Here is a 15,591-nt window from a genome sequence, read left to right as displayed (position 1 = left end):
ATCTATCTGCCTACCTACCTACCTATGGTTTCTGCCTGGACCATTCTAAGCCTGGCCCTTTACTTGTCAATAAGGCCCTTGTGAAAGGGAGGGGCCCTCAGAAGAGATTGCAAAGCTAGTGTTCCTTTCACTACCAGTCCTGGGAAATGACCCAAGATTATATCGGATGTTTGAATCATAGGAAATCAAAGCTCTTGCCTGTGTACCCTGCTGAGAGGGGAACACAGAACCCAGATTCAGCGACATCAGCAGAGGCTAGACCCCACAGTGGTTAAGTGCGGCTGAATGCCAGCTGTCTCCCAGGCAGGGATCAAACCTTCTGCAGCCCAGCAAGGCAGCCTCTCCCCACCCCTTTATCTGGCAGGACCCAGGGGAGCAGGTGGCGCGTACCTTGGGCAGCGAGTACTTGGGCAGCTTTATCTGAGTGAAGGCTTCTCTTCGGTAAGACACGTAGTAGCTGGCTCTTCCACCAGTTGTTACCTGTATCGTGGGGAAAACACAAAAGGTCAGATGGAGCTACGGATCACGGCACAAGGTGGAGAGCAGTAGCCTCTCCACCAACAGCCACAGTAGGTTTGTAACAACCTTTTAGGGAATATACTCCCTGTTGGCTTTGGTCCTCCAACCCCACAGTGCCCTGAGTTGCTCCTGTAGCACAGCACCTAGACAATAAGTGAGTAATTCCGACAGTCTTCCCCTGTGGCTGGCAATGTCTGTGAGAGCAGGGGCTCTGTACTCTGTCACGGTGTTCTGAATACATACACACTTAATAAATATTTTCAACTGAAAACAGAGAAGCTACTATGTCTGCTGTACCCGTGATCTATATATTCTTTTTTTTTTCAACAGCTTTTCATCCACTGCAATGATGACATGATTGTCAAAGAAAATTTGTTTTGTATCTGAACAATTACTATTGCTCAAAGCCTTATTACTTTGAAATTAATTTCGCTACCTCTCTGAGCACAATTATTTTCCTTCCTATTTACAAATCCACGCATTGAGCAGATATTTACTGATTCTTTCCATGTGTTAGTTCATTAAAGGCATCAAAAGTCAGAGAAAGAACTCTGGATTTGAAAGTCAGAAATCTTATGTCTGAGTCTCAGTTCTACTAGCTCATGGCAGGGGGAGTCAACATCTGAAACCTCACTTGGCAACAGATGGATTCTTAGAGGAACCTGGAAACCACTCCAAGAAAGGGTGCCCTGGCCTGGGCTTGCTGGAAAGTCTCGCCAACATGGCATAGCTCTGCAGGTGGCTGCTCTTGGCCCGATTATCCTAACTCAGGGGAAATTAATATTCACAGGAGAAGACAACATAGGCTGCTCAGAGAAAATAACAGGAGGACAGTAGCAACCAGGCTGCTGTGCTGAGGAAGCAATCACTGGAAGCCCAGGCTCCTGCTGAAGATAGGCCAGTCCCCTGACCCTGGTCCAACCCTAGTGCCCGCCCACAGCGGCTGCTGGGAGCAGGGGGCGTATAACTTCTCTACTGAAAGCCACCCATCGCTCCTCACTCTAAGAGATGGCATTTCCCGTGGCTCTCTCTTGACCTGCGCAGATTGCAAGCCCACAAAGCAGGCCCCACAAGCTGCCAGGTAGAACAGATGTTCGAGTCAGTGTGAAGGCAGAGCCTTGGAAAAACCTTGGTGCAAAGTCTTAGGCTTTGAACCAAGAGGGGAGACTGGTTTCCCCCTGATGGTCACTGCTCTCCTTACATCTCTATTTTCTAATTAGAATCATTCTTATCTTGTATTCCAAGACTTTTTTTTTTTATAAGACATCTGTTCTGAAGCCATATTGCTCCGTGTTGGCTTACAGGTGGGGTGTTGACAGATTAAGACCAATGAGTTGCTGAGAAGTCTTTTGTTTTTCTTTTTTAAATACATCTCAACTACATAGAATCAGATTAAAATATAACCCTTGGTTCTAAGCACAGTCACCATGAGTCCTGGCATGATCCTATTTATTCGCTTCTTTAATTTGGTTTTATTTTTAATTATAAACCAATACATATAAACGTACCTGCAAACCCAAGAACTAGATCAGTAGTTTTTAAACTTCAGCATGCATCAGAATCGCCCAGAAAGCTCGTTAAAACTCAGACTGCTGGGCCCCCCCCACAGAGTCTCTGATTCAATCAGTCTGGGATGAGGTCCAAGAATTGTCTTTTCTAATAAGTTCTAGATGATGCTGATGCTGCTGGTCTGGGGACCACACTTGGAGCAGCACAGAACAAGAACTTCAGTGCCAACTGACATACACCTCTATGCCGCTGTGCTCCTCGCCTGTCCTGACCCCTGCCCCCCTCTGAGATGTAGCCACTTCCCTGAATTTTGTGTTTACAGTGATAATAAAGTCTTTTTAAAATTAAGGTGAAATTCATACAACATCAAACTAACCATTTTAAAGTGTACAATTCGGTGGCATTTAGAACCTTCTCCATGTTGTATGACCACCACCTCTGACATAGTTCTAAATCATTTGCATCATCCCCACCCAAGAAGACCTTTTACCCAGTGATAAAGTTTTTAAACCCCCAAATATATCCTCTGGTCTCCCATCATGTGCTTGACAATCAGCTCTCCACAGAACATCCTGAGGTTCACCAACCTCACCCTTAGTGAATTAGACCAGCGTCAGAATCCCGTGACTAATGCTGGCCAGAGGTCAGCAATTAAAAGCAGCATTTCCCCCGAAGACCCAGTCACCTCCACAGGGAACAAGATGACAGCACCACCAGGCTTCTTATCAGCACCACAGAGCAAGGCAGGGCCCCCTGGGGTTTCTAACTTACCAAGGGCCAAAGGAGAACAGAGTGGTCCCCTTGATAGGGTCCCGCTGACCTGACTCTGGAACTCAGCCCAGCCATGCCTGTATGGCCCTGTGCAAGCACAGATTCTCTCTCTCTCTCTCTCTCTCACACACACACACACACACACACACACACACAAGCTCACACACACAACCTGGGAGAGTTTCTGCTTAAATAAAGCATGAAGATGGAATTACACTTCAGAACTACCATGGGATAATCTAAAATATTAAAGGGCTGCACGAAGGCCAAGGAGCCCAGAGGTTCCCCAGTACCTCTGATGCCATAGCCTCCCCCAGTGACATCAAGCTGGCTCCTGCAGCCCTGCCTCTGTCCTGGCCGTCCACTCTCTGTACTGCAGAAACCTCAGTGAAAGGCCCCGGAGTTCATGGAAGGGTTGTGGATGCCACCGATTCATTATAACTTCTCCCTCCTCTCATCTCCTGAATTTTGTTATTTCCATTTCTATAGCACTTTCGACATTTACTCTTGTGGTGCACATACACCTATAATGGTCCCTCCATGTCTTATTATAAGGGTGTAACTTCTTGATTACTAAGTAATGCTGGTCTCACGGCAGGCAATCAGTGGATGCATGATGATAAAAAAAAATGATAAAACTGTCATCAATTGGGTTCATCTACCACGCTCCAGAACCTCCCTTACATAAATTATCTAGTTTAATCCCATTGACAACCCTGCAGAGTCTATAAGATATGGAATGACTTGCCCAAGATAAGACAAATATCAACCTAGTAAAGATTGGCTCTAAACCTGTTCTCCTCCTCCTGTGACTGAGACAAATCCTCTATTCATCTTACTCATGTCAACAATTGTAACATTTCCTTAATTCCAACATCTTTAAGAAAATTTTTTTAAATCTCTGTAATTGACTTGTGTGTACATGTTTGTGTTTCCTCATATTCCCAGAGAATCAGCCATGACGTTGACACTGCATCTTAAAAATGATGTCTTCTTAGAAGAGAAGTGAGGTAATAAAAACAACAGGAATAGTAATCACCATGCAGTGAGAAAACATATTACGTGGAAGATGCTACAGTAAGCAGTTTATAAACCATACTTCATTTGCACTTATATATATACATGTATATATTCCTGACATGTAGAGGAGATATATGTGTATATATATATATGCTCCCCAGGTCAGGACATTGAGGCTGAGAGAGGTCACTAATTTGCCCAACATCATACAACCTTTCATGGTCCCAGCCACTGTACAACTCCAGCCTATGCTTAAAAATTTAACTAGGAATGAGCACATCTCCAAAGCGGCAGGCATAGGGCAGGAAGTCACTACTTACTGACTGAACAATGAATTGTGATTCAATCGCTTAAACAGAGAGCCTCTGAGTTCGATTTTCTCCATTGTTTAGTGGCTACACGGTGGCTGTAGAGAAGAACTCCATCCCTGCCCAGTCCCTGCTGGTCACAGGGACTTATCTCCAAATAGAAGTTCTAGCATATTCCCCCTTAGGAGCAGAGTCCTCCCAGTGCTGGAATGATACCAGCCTAGTGCCTTTGCTGCCTCTCCGCTATTATTTGTGTGGTTCTCTGGCAATCACACAAGGAAGGAATAAAGTTTAGCGCCTATTAATCTATTTTGATGAACTTTTCTCTTCCTTACAAGCAAATTTGCTGGCACTGTAAATCCCAGAGATTATTACTACTTTCCCTTTCAGTGACACCTTTTATTTTACATTTGATGGATGTCATCCAATTATTTGCTCTGGGACCATCAGTCATGCTAAACACAGCATTAGCTGGGCCTCTTCCTTACTAATGACTGGCTCGTTAAGCTGATTTTCTGGATTTCCATTTTACAGGTTTAATTGGGCTCCTGGCCAGTGAAAATGATTCCTTTGGACAAATACATTGGCCGTTAAACACATCTGTCTCCGCTGACTTGTTCCCACGCCTGCCGTAACCAAGTCTAAACTGACATCTCCTATATTTTTGTCACTTCTCCTTGCTTCTAGATGATGACTTGCCCTGCAGGAGAGAGAGAAATTTGCCCCCCAAAATGGAACCAGAGGGCCTTGAGTCATATTGAGCCTGCTTCTTCCACAGATAGAAGAGAACTTCTAGTGTCTCTAGAATTCATAAGTGGGCGCAGGTAATTTGAGAAGAGAAGCAGAAACTAATATTTTCGAATATCTATCATGTGATGAGTGCTTTAGATCCACAATACTATTCAATATCCACAATAATTATTACTGTTATTATTGTTAAAACTATTATTAGTACCCTACAAGGTAAAAGTATCAATAATATCATGTTTTCTGAGCATTTATGAAATACCAAGCACTATTCTTCTGTACGTACCAGCTTTCTGCTTTATGGTCAGAGGAGAAATTGAGGCATAGGGAACTCATACAACATACTCAAAGACACACAGCAAGTAACTGGTGGAGCTGGAATCTGAACCCAAGTTTATCCGACTGCAAAGTTTATGCTGGTCCCTCAGACTATGTGAGGTTTCCAAACCTCTCTATGGAAGGGAATGGATCCCAGGTCATTCAGTTCTCAATTTCCTCGATAAGATGCCCACCAACAAGGCAGATCTTTCTCTGGTAGGGTTCATGTCAATTTCCCAGCCCTGAGAAATCAATGCTCTATTGTTACACAGGAGTGAATAGTGCTGCTGTTGAAACTGGTGAATAAGGGCTTCCCTGGTGGCGCAGTGGTTGAGAGTCCGCCTGCCGATGCAGGGGACACGGGTTCGTGCCCCGGTCCGGGAAGATCCCACATGCCGCGGAGCGGCTGGGCCCGTGCTCCATGGCCGCTGAGCCTGCGCGTCCAGAGCCTGTGCTCCGCAACGGGAGAGGCCACAGCTAAATTCAGCTTACACGAGAGCTGCTGCCCTCATAGGAAGTGACATTTAGAAGCTTTTCCAGCTAGAGGACCTTGCTGGGTCCAGTACGATGTGAAGAATCTGTCCAAGCCAAGAGAAATGACCATCTTTATAGGCATACGTTAGTTATTTCTCACGCAGCCCTTGCATTGTTTCCTCCTCCTTAAAAAATGAGAGGGAACAGCGGAGTGTTATGATGCACAATTAACTTTTCCAATTTCTTTGCTCATTAATTCTATTCAGATTATTTAAAATAAGTCTTGATGTGGTTAGGCCTTTCTCTTCCTCTCCACCTACGTAATTCCTTTAAAGATCGTATTTCTTCTTTAAGAACAAAGAAACAGGCTTCTGACTACCGGGCCATAGGAGTCAGTAAATAGCCATGGGTCTCGTTAGGATGCAGCTTTAAGTGTCAGGATGGCTTCTACATGGCAGGTGATGTCGTCTCGTCATCTTGAGCTCATTTTCTGAAAGCGCTCTGCTAAGACACTACACTAAGTGTCTGAATCAAACCCGTGTTCAGCATTTAGAACAAGGCACCTATCAGCAAGCCGTCTCCTCTGCTAGACTGTTTGATGCTGAATTTAGTGTTTGTCAAACTGGTGTTTGCTCGTTTTATGTCCCAGAGGCTCTGGGATATTAATGCAATATGCAGTTTTATCTGCCTGTTTCTAGAAAGAGTGGATCTAATGCCTACCACAGCACTCCTGCTGAGGCTGAACCTCTTTGAAACAGATTTGCCCATAAAATTTTTTATCGGGCCCCTAACACAGCCCCAGAATAGCTTTACCAAGAATAGATGTGAGATAAGATAGTTGATGTGAAGCCAATATTGCTCTCTCCCTCTTTGTATGAGGGATGTGTGTGTGTGTGTGTGTGTGTGTGTGTGTGCGCGCGCGCGCGCACGCACGCGTGTGCTTGTAAGGCCGGTGTTGGAGGGAAGACATGCACTGAGGTTGCCAGCGCACTATTGGCCAAAAAATACTGACAGATCAACTTCCACTTTCACCAGTCCTGCCAAGAGACTTCTTGGGGCCTTCACTGCCTATGGGGAATGCTAGTAAGGTAGAGAAAAGGTGATGAGTTAGAAAAGCATGGGACCAAGACCATGTCTAGATCTAGACCACACAAACAAGAAGAACCAGTAGGCCTGACTCTCTGAGGCTGTTTTTTCAAATATAATAAAGGAGCTGGGCTTGATAAGTTTCCAATTACATATTTTCAAAGAAGACTCTTCTGGTTTTTAAGCATTCTAGCACATTGGCTGGGATCCCAGACTTGTGTTTGAATCCTGCTTCTGCCATTTGCTGGTTTGGTGACCTTGAACAGGTAATTTAGCCTTCCCAAGTTTTTCTTCTGGAAAATGGAGACATTAAGGCTACCTAATGACAAGCTATCATGAGGAATGAATCTACCATGGCATGTAAAGAGTTTTAGCCCTATACCTGACACATCCTAAGTACTCAATGCATATTACCTGTCCCTGCTGAACTAGAGGCACAGATGCCTGTATCAGTCTAATATCTTAGAGGACTTAGGGTGACTGACCATGGCAACAGTTTATATGTAAACTGGAGGCTGTTCAGGAAGTGTCAGGGTTGCCACATGGGCTACCTGGTCAGAATCGACCAGGGAGAGAACACTGAAATTCTTCTTGTTGCCCTCAGCAAGGATGACTTTGTAGAGAAGACCACCTATGGAGACCACAAAGTCAACGTGTTTTGTGCCAGAGATCTGACCATTAAGCAGCTGCAAGTCTTATCTTCATGTTTTAGCTTTTACAATTTAAAAGGAAGGGAAGAAGTTCTTGGGATGCCCACTTGACCCTGCAAAATGCAAGTTCATTGTCTTTCCTCTGCTAGTTTTGTTGGGGGATAAAATGGCAAAGAAAATAAGTGCAACAATAAAAAAAGAACTGATATGGATTTGAACTGTCATCCTGGAGTATAAAATTTGGAAGCGTTCGAATACTCCCAGTTAATATAATAACAGATAAAAAGCTAAAACAGAGACAGTCTATGTTGAGTTCTAGATCAGGATGCCAGAGCTTCACAGAAAAAGGAAACACTACCCATGGAAACCTTAAAGACAAATGTTAAAACTTCCTATCAAAACACCTCCCCTGCTTCCTCTTTCACAAATGTCCCTGTTTCTTGTGCACTGTGAGTTTAATATGGTTTTGTAAAAGACGAACTGAGAAAGGGCTAGAAAAGATATTGCAAGGAGTCAAGCTTATAGAGCCTTCCTACACTTAGTTAAGTTTTTCTCTTTGAGATATCACATAGCCTTTTTCCTTTATACAGGAAGACATTATGAGGTCAATTAATTGGCTGAAATCTTCCCAAGCCAGGCTCTGTCTTTTCTATAACATCCCAGAATTTCAGAAAACAAAAACTAAAGAGTGGGAAGGAGAAGAAGGAAGAAAGGTAGACGATCCCAGTATCTGTAACATCTGTGATTCTAGTTTCAGCTTGATCATGTACCAGACATGCAATTTTAGGCATGGTGACTAGTCTCTTGGAGTTCCAAGGTTATTTTTCTATGAAAACGGAACAAATAATAATTATCCTTCTCTTACAGAAAAGTAAATGAGATGAGATAATAAAATGCTTTCATGTTAACTATAAATTGCTTTACAAATACAATGAGTAGGGCGTTATGATCGACCTGTATGTGTACCCAGGAACCCAAAGATTTTAGAAGTATTCTCACTGACAAATTGCTGTAGAATGAACGTTTGTGTCCCCCCCCAAAATTCGTATGTTGAAACGTAATCCCCAATATGATGGTATTTGGAGGTGGGGTTTTGGGGAGAGACTAGTGTTCTTATAAAAGAGACCCCAGAGAGCTCTCTCTTCTTCTAACATGTAAGGACATGGCAACAAGATAGCCGTCTATGAACCAGGAAGTGGACCCTTACCAGATACCAAATCTTCCTTCATCTTGGACTTGCCAGCCTCCAAACCTGTGAGAAATAAGCTTCTGCTTTTATAAACCACTCTGTCTATGGTTTTTATAGCAGCCACAGTCCAGAAATCAAGCTGGTGACCCACATATGTCCACTCTATTGATTGTTTGGGGCGTTGACATTTGCCGTTGGGCCAGTAGCTCTAGATAGTCTGTAGGGCTATAGCTATCTACAGACTGAAAGGTTAGAGGCAATACAGACTATGAGAAGAAAAGCAAGAAATGGATGGGCAGAGCTATAGATCAGATGTGTCTTCAGCCACATGGGATGAATGGCAGGTGCACATAGCTGCTTTGAGAATGACTAATTTTACTGATATGTGCAAAATATTTTAAAGATCCTAAAAGGGAAAGGAAAACAAAGCCATTAATTTTCTAGAGAAGCAGGGATGCTTCTTTGGGACATGGGATTTCCAGACAGACTTGGAGATACCTGGGCTGCTAGATATAACAGGAAAACTTTGCCAACATGGGATTTGCATGCCTCGTTTTGGGACAGCAGTGCACGGATTTAAACCATCTGTCAAGCTGTTTCTCAGAAAACACTGTCACCTCCCCAAGAGAGCCATGAATATTTGTAAAATGCCAACTGCTACTCTGCTACTTCTTGGGGCTTCCCCATTGTACTCTCTGGGTCATGCCTGTCCTGTCCTCCACCAGCAGAAGCGTCACTGTTGGAGAGTCAAACTCTGTGCTCACCACTTTGTATGCACTGTCTGCCCTCATGCACAATGACCTTGGAGGAGAGATACTATGCAGCCCCACTTTACTGATGAGTTAATTTACATGCATAAGGTCACTCAGCTCCAAAGTAGCAGAGCCTGGATTTGAACTTGGGTCTTTAAATTTTGACAATGTCCACTACACTCTGCAACCCTGAAAAAATCTGAAGTGTCTACTGCAGAGCCTTTCCAAAGAATAGCTAGTTTAAGACCAGTTACCTGGAGGGATTCACCCTGACACAAATCCCAGCATTAAGGAATTTCACACCGGCTTACATCAAAAGCTACCTCCTTAAAGAGTCCTCCCCCATCCCAATTTCCCAGCTGGAATTCAGCTTTTCATCCTCTGATTCTTAGGGCTCTTTGTCTGTAGCTCTCTTGTTGCACTTATCAGCCGCTGTCCTGAATTACTGGAAGAGGGAACATCTTAGGTCTCTTGTACTGTATTATCTTCGAGGGTAGACAATGTGCCTGTTCCCAGTTAACCATCTCTTAGTATCCAGCACCCATGTCATAACTCATATTTGTATTCTACTTCATGCCATCAGTTCTCATTATTGGACTCAATCTCATTTGGTTGGAGCACAAAGGAGGTCTAATGATATCGCCATGCTAGAATTCAGGGGCCGGAGGCCCAGACAGGCCACATTATGTCACCAGGCTCAAAGCCAACCTCAGAACTTCTGACTTGAAGCCCAAGGCTCTTTTCAAATTGCCAGGCTGCTTCGGTCTGTGTTCACCAAGTCAAGATCAGAAAAACACAAAGTGGAGATAATTGCATGGATTTTTACAAGTGGGTCGTGAGTTTACATCAAATACTCCTTTGAGTGGTTGGCAACACCACAGCATGGAAAACCAGGTCATGCTTTTCCTGTGGGAAACAAAGAAGCACATTACAAGATGTTCTTCCCCACCCACTGCCGCATCCACATATTAATTAAAGGTCTGGCCGAATTCACATCGTCCCTTGAACATTAATCACGTTTCGACATCTCATTAGGGATACTGGCCCCAATTCGACTATGTGTTACATTTCTCAATCAATCAGCAAATACTTAGTCAGCACTTTTGTGCCCAGGCCGTGCCAGGTATCACAGGAGTCATGGGGCTGTGACCTCATGGAGTTCACCATATCCTTGTAAAAACAAGCCAAACATGTAAAGTGTACAAATGACAATACAAGATGAATGCCAGTGCTATGGTGCCCTGCGCAGGGCAAAGGATAAGAAATATAAAACAGAGAAACGCCCCAGCCCAGAACCACAATAGTTGACACAACTTATGATCTTTCTAGACTACAACAGAATCAGTGCTTGGCACTGTGAAGTCCACACTCTTCCTACCTCATTTTATAGATGAGGCGACTGAGACACAGAGATAGCAGAGTGACACAGCTGGCAAAGGATTGGACTGGGATTTCAGCTCATGTGTGCCTAACTCCACACACACACTCACATAACTGCACACACACCTGGTAATAAGTAGTGAATAAACAGGTGTTATTTACACTCCCACTGCTTTAGGAGGAGAGGGGATTCTCATACTGAAGGACATCCTCTTTGCCGAATGGGATGATGGATCTGAGGATAGAAGACTGGAGAAACCAGGTCACCGCTGAACTATCCTACACACCAAAGGGACACGTGGAGAGAAAAGGTGGGGATGGAGCTTGAAAGAAGAAAAAGATCACCAGCAGAGATGGAAAGGTAGCAGGATGGGAGATCCAAGTGTGTGGCTCACTGGGGGTTGCTTGCTTCCAGAAGAGGCACTTTGGGGGAAGGGCAAGAAACAGTGGGCGTGTGTAGTAGGTTTTATTAAGAGTCTTTGCCATTCAGTATCTGACATAGACACTCTGCTTCATTTTCACTTGACATTTGCAATAAGAAAGCAATACTGTACTGCTCAATAATCTTATTAAAATTTTATTTGTTTATCTCTGCAGAGGTGGTTCACATCAGGAACGTAGTATTGCTTCAAGAAAACATCCAAGAGTTACAGCTGGGTTATGGGGGATTTTATCTTTCTGTACCTTTTGGGCTTACTGACTTAGTTCTTTGTTGTGAAAATCTGAAAAGAACTTCAGAACAGAAACCCAGACATGGATCCCAACCCCCACCCCCAGCCCTACTGGCAATTACGACTCTGTAGGAAAAGCACTTAACTGCTCTTGCACCTCAGTTTCATCTAAAAACACATAAGCACCCTCATATCATAAGGCCCAGCGTGCACCTGACACAAAAATGTCACACCCCTGTGTTCCTCATCCCTTCAGTTGCTGGGTCCTAGTCTCAGCGTGAAGGTCTTCTTTAAATCCTATCTCCTAAGATTCTGTGCGGCCAGTTTCTTTCGTGGTCATTCAATGACTCCACAAACATGTTGTAAGCACTTACTTTGTGCTAAGCTTTCCACTCACTGCCCCTTACACAGTTCTTGACCCAGTTTGACTCAGGCAAACAAGAAAGTTTAAGTCATGACGCTTTCTCGTTTAAAGAGCAGAACAAGAGCAGAGATTGAGAAAGAAGGCTCTGGTGTCAGGCTGCCTAGGGCAAACTTCTGCTCTGGCTGTGTGATCTCTGGAAAATGACTTCACCGCTCTGTGTGTCTTCTGTGAAATGGTGGTAAGAGTTGGACTTACCTCATAGGCTGTCATAACAATTAAATGCATTAATAATATGCCTAGCTCATACTAGCCACTCAACAAATGTCAGCTGATTCTTTATGTATAACTGATTCTCCAAGAACTACAGATTATTCAATAAGACAGAAGATTAGCTAGGCGGTGAAAATTGTGGAGGAAGGCTGAGGACAACTCTTTAACCAAGAAAATGCCGAGAAACTTCTGTTTCTTACACGGAAGAGGTATGTTCAATCCACTTCATAAGGACTCATATCAGATATTTCAGAGGAAGTAAGAAAGCCACTACTTCTACGCCTTCCCTCCCACATACACAAAGAACACCTAAGAAGCAGTTACACAGCGCCCTGAAATAATTAACACAATCGTATTAAGAGCCCTTGGATGATTTCTCCATACCGCAATCTGGAAGTGGTCGCCGCCTGGGGCAGGCAGTAAAACGGCAAGCATTTATTCTGGAGAACAAGACAGAAGGCCTTGGGTATGGCCCCCTCTCCACCCTAATTGCATTCAGTGGAATCACCACCACACGCTATCACAAGGTGTGCATTCCTTCTGAAAACATTTTTCAGAGGAGAAAGTGGAAGCGATCTTGCCCGGCCTGGAGAAGTTCCAAGGCTAGAGGGAGACAGGGGAAGTGTCTAATTTCACGCTCCCATTACACACAAGCTGGATTAGAAGGAAACAAGGGAGGAGGAGGAGAGACCGGCGATTAAAGAATCAGACAATTTTAAAGTCCAAGAAACAGAGAGGGAGAAGAACCAATCAATTTCTTTTTTTTTTTTTTTTTGCAACAGATGTTTTGCTTGCAGTTCCGAATGTAGGAAGGATGAAATAGGAGGAGGAAGAAAAAGAAAGAGCTTAAAGGGAAGGGAGTCAGGGAAACAGAGAGTCAGGTTGGTAAACAGGAAGCGAATCCCAATGCTTTCCTCCTTCCCAGCGTCACCACGCTCTATTCTACCCACTGGGGACGGCAGGGTGTCCCTCTGCCTTATCCCACACCTGCAGGCATTTGTTCACCAGGAAGGCAGTGGTAATCAGGCCCATCCCTTAAGCATCTTCATCCTATTCCTTTCATAATCAGCTTCTAAAGTTCTGTTTGTCGGATGTGGGGCTAACGAGACCAAGCACTTGAACAGCTGCTCGGGCCATGGAGCTATTCTCTTTGCCATTGATCACAAAGACAAAAATCAATCCCGGCTAAGGAGAAAGAAGTTAAAAACAAATTGCAGGAATTGATTTCTGTTCAGACCTTCTGACTCCCAGTTTAGGAAGAGGGTGCGTGAATCTGCCTGTCATGAAAATACTTCACGTGTCCCAGGCTCAAAAGCAAAATCTGGGTATATTATACACACACACACACACGCACACGCACACACACACACGCACACACACACACAATTTTATCTTAATTTATGCTTTTATATTATTTTATTTTTGCCTCCCAATAACTATCAGAGATGAGAATCCATCTAAATCATAAACTCCCATGAGAAGAGGACTGGGTCTGTCTTGGGTTCACTATAAAATCTCCAAAGTGGGGCCCTATGCTTTGTGAATAGTAGTAACTCTGGAAAAATTTCAGGTACTGATGGAATCAATGAATGAATGAAGTCCCCTCCTTGCTATTACTGGCTCTTTCAGTTATGCTTATTTCTGCATAGATTTCTCACAGTATGCAATTATTTTTCTTCTTTATTGCTTAGCTTATGTATTATCTCTTTCTCTCTCACTAGACTATAAACCCTCCCATGGCAGGAACTTTTAGATTTTGCTTTTTAATTTTTGATCTATTGCATTATCTCCATATTGAGCCCTCAGTAAATGGATGTGAAAGGAAATAAGGGAAGAATGATTCAGCAACTCTCTTGAGCAATTAGCTACATCCCAAATATCTTTTTTTCTTTTTTAATTCTGACATTGGAGAAATACTTCCAAATAACAGTCCCCTCTACATGTCTGACTCAATGGACTGCCCCATAGAGTGAGCAGACTTACGGAATTTTAGCATGAGAAGGGAATTTCTGGAGTCATACAGCCCACTGCCTTCCAAACTGGATTCTATTCTAGAATTCTACAGCAATGCTTTGAGAGTGTCCATAAATAGGTGAAGAGGATGGGCTTCCCTGGTGGCGCAGTGGTTGAGAGTCCACCTACCGATGATTCAGGGGACGCGGGTTCGTGCCCCGGTCCGGGAAGATCCCACATGCCGCGGAGCAGCTGGGCCCGTGAGCTATGGCCACTGAGCCTGCGCGTCCGGAGCCTGTGCTCCGCAACGGGAGAGGCCACAGCAGTGAGAGGCCCGTGTACCGCAAAAAAAAAAAAAAAAAAAGGTGAAGAGGAGGCTGGGTGGGTGGGGGAGCTGATACAGTCCCTCACCCTTCTTAAACTAGATCCATTCCACCTGCATCTGTTTTACATATTGGAATTCCCTGAACAATGCTGTCTGAAAAGTGGTTCCCACTGTTAAGAGCAGTAACAACAACAAAAAGTTTGAAAGCTCTACTTGGATGCCATCCTTTCCTTTTGTGATAAGAAAACTGAGTTCCAGGGAGGAAAGTTAATTGCCCAAGGTCACAGAGTGAGTTACAGTGATACCAGGCTTAAACGTAGGAATACTTGCCACCCCTCCCCCACCTGCCTACCCCATTCCATGGACACTGTCTCCTGCCATTAAAGGTCTCTCTTTGGAGCACTGGCTAGTCCTGAAGTTGGACTCCTCAAGTTAATTCCCTTCTTTGGGAACTGGCTTGAGCCTTGCCTTCTCCGGGAAATGTCCTGATCACATCATGCCTCATGGGTCTCCCTCGCTCTGGAAAGAAGCCTCGCATATCTTAGGTGCTTTGAGCGTCACTCATGGAGACTTGTCAGGCCATCCAGTCCTACCTCTACATCTAAACTGAACAAAAAATGAGGACAGACACTTTGTCAGTATTGTCTACCATTATATCCCTTTCATTAAGAACAGTAATAGGAGCATATTAAGTGCTCAATAAATGATTGTTGAATGAATGAATGAATCAACCAATCAACAATTCTGTCTCAGACAGCCCAGGGTATATAGTAGGTGTTCAATCAAATCAACTTGATTGATTAGCCATGGCTCTGCCACTATTAATCTCCAAGAAGACCTTATTCTGGCTGACCATGAGGGCTTTCAGAATGCTGGTCTCACAAGCTTCTTGCAGAAATCCAAAATGTCTGTTTACCCCATTAGCAGTTAAAGGAAGAACAAGTAAAATTTTTAAAAGCTGAACCTCTGAAATGCATATTCTAGTTAGAATGGTAATGGGGAGAGAACTGGACTTAATAGTCTGCTTCTCAGTCAACAGCCCAACTGCCTTCATTATCAGCACTGTTGTTTTTACAACAATACAATTATCTTTAATAGGAGGCCCCAGAAAAGGGATCCTCCCGGGAGCTGCGCTTAGCAGAGTGGGTGTTGGGGACTTGCTGGAACCTGGAAGAGAATGAGAACAGGGAGACCTGATCGGGTCATGATGCAACGGCTCTTCTGCATCCTGGAATGGGACACAGGAGATGCCATGCCCCGAAACACATCATGGAAATTGGATCGA

At 44.0% G+C, this 15,591-nt stretch overlaps 1 protein-coding gene across 1 annotated transcript in view; it reads right to left on the bottom strand.

Annotated features, from left to right (window-relative positions):
• The window catches only part of SORCS3 (sortilin related VPS10 domain containing receptor 3), a 582,912-nt gene that overhangs the window by 108,914 nt on the left and 458,407 nt on the right, over nucleotides 1-15,591 (bottom strand). The window contains exon 8 of the mRNA XM_060125698.1: nucleotides 391-480. Within this exon, the coding sequence (XP_059981681.1) occupies nucleotides 391-480 (90 nt within the window). The remainder of the gene's footprint in view (nucleotides 1-390; nucleotides 481-15,591) is intronic.

This window comes from Lagenorhynchus albirostris, chromosome 16 (genome assembly GCF_949774975.1).
Source record: "Lagenorhynchus albirostris chromosome 16, mLagAlb1.1, whole genome shotgun sequence".
NCBI classification, from domain to species: domain Eukaryota; kingdom Metazoa; phylum Chordata; class Mammalia; order Artiodactyla; family Delphinidae; genus Lagenorhynchus; species Lagenorhynchus albirostris.
Note: the sequence above shows the minus strand (reverse complement) of the source record. Positions and strands in the feature narration are given on the sequence as shown.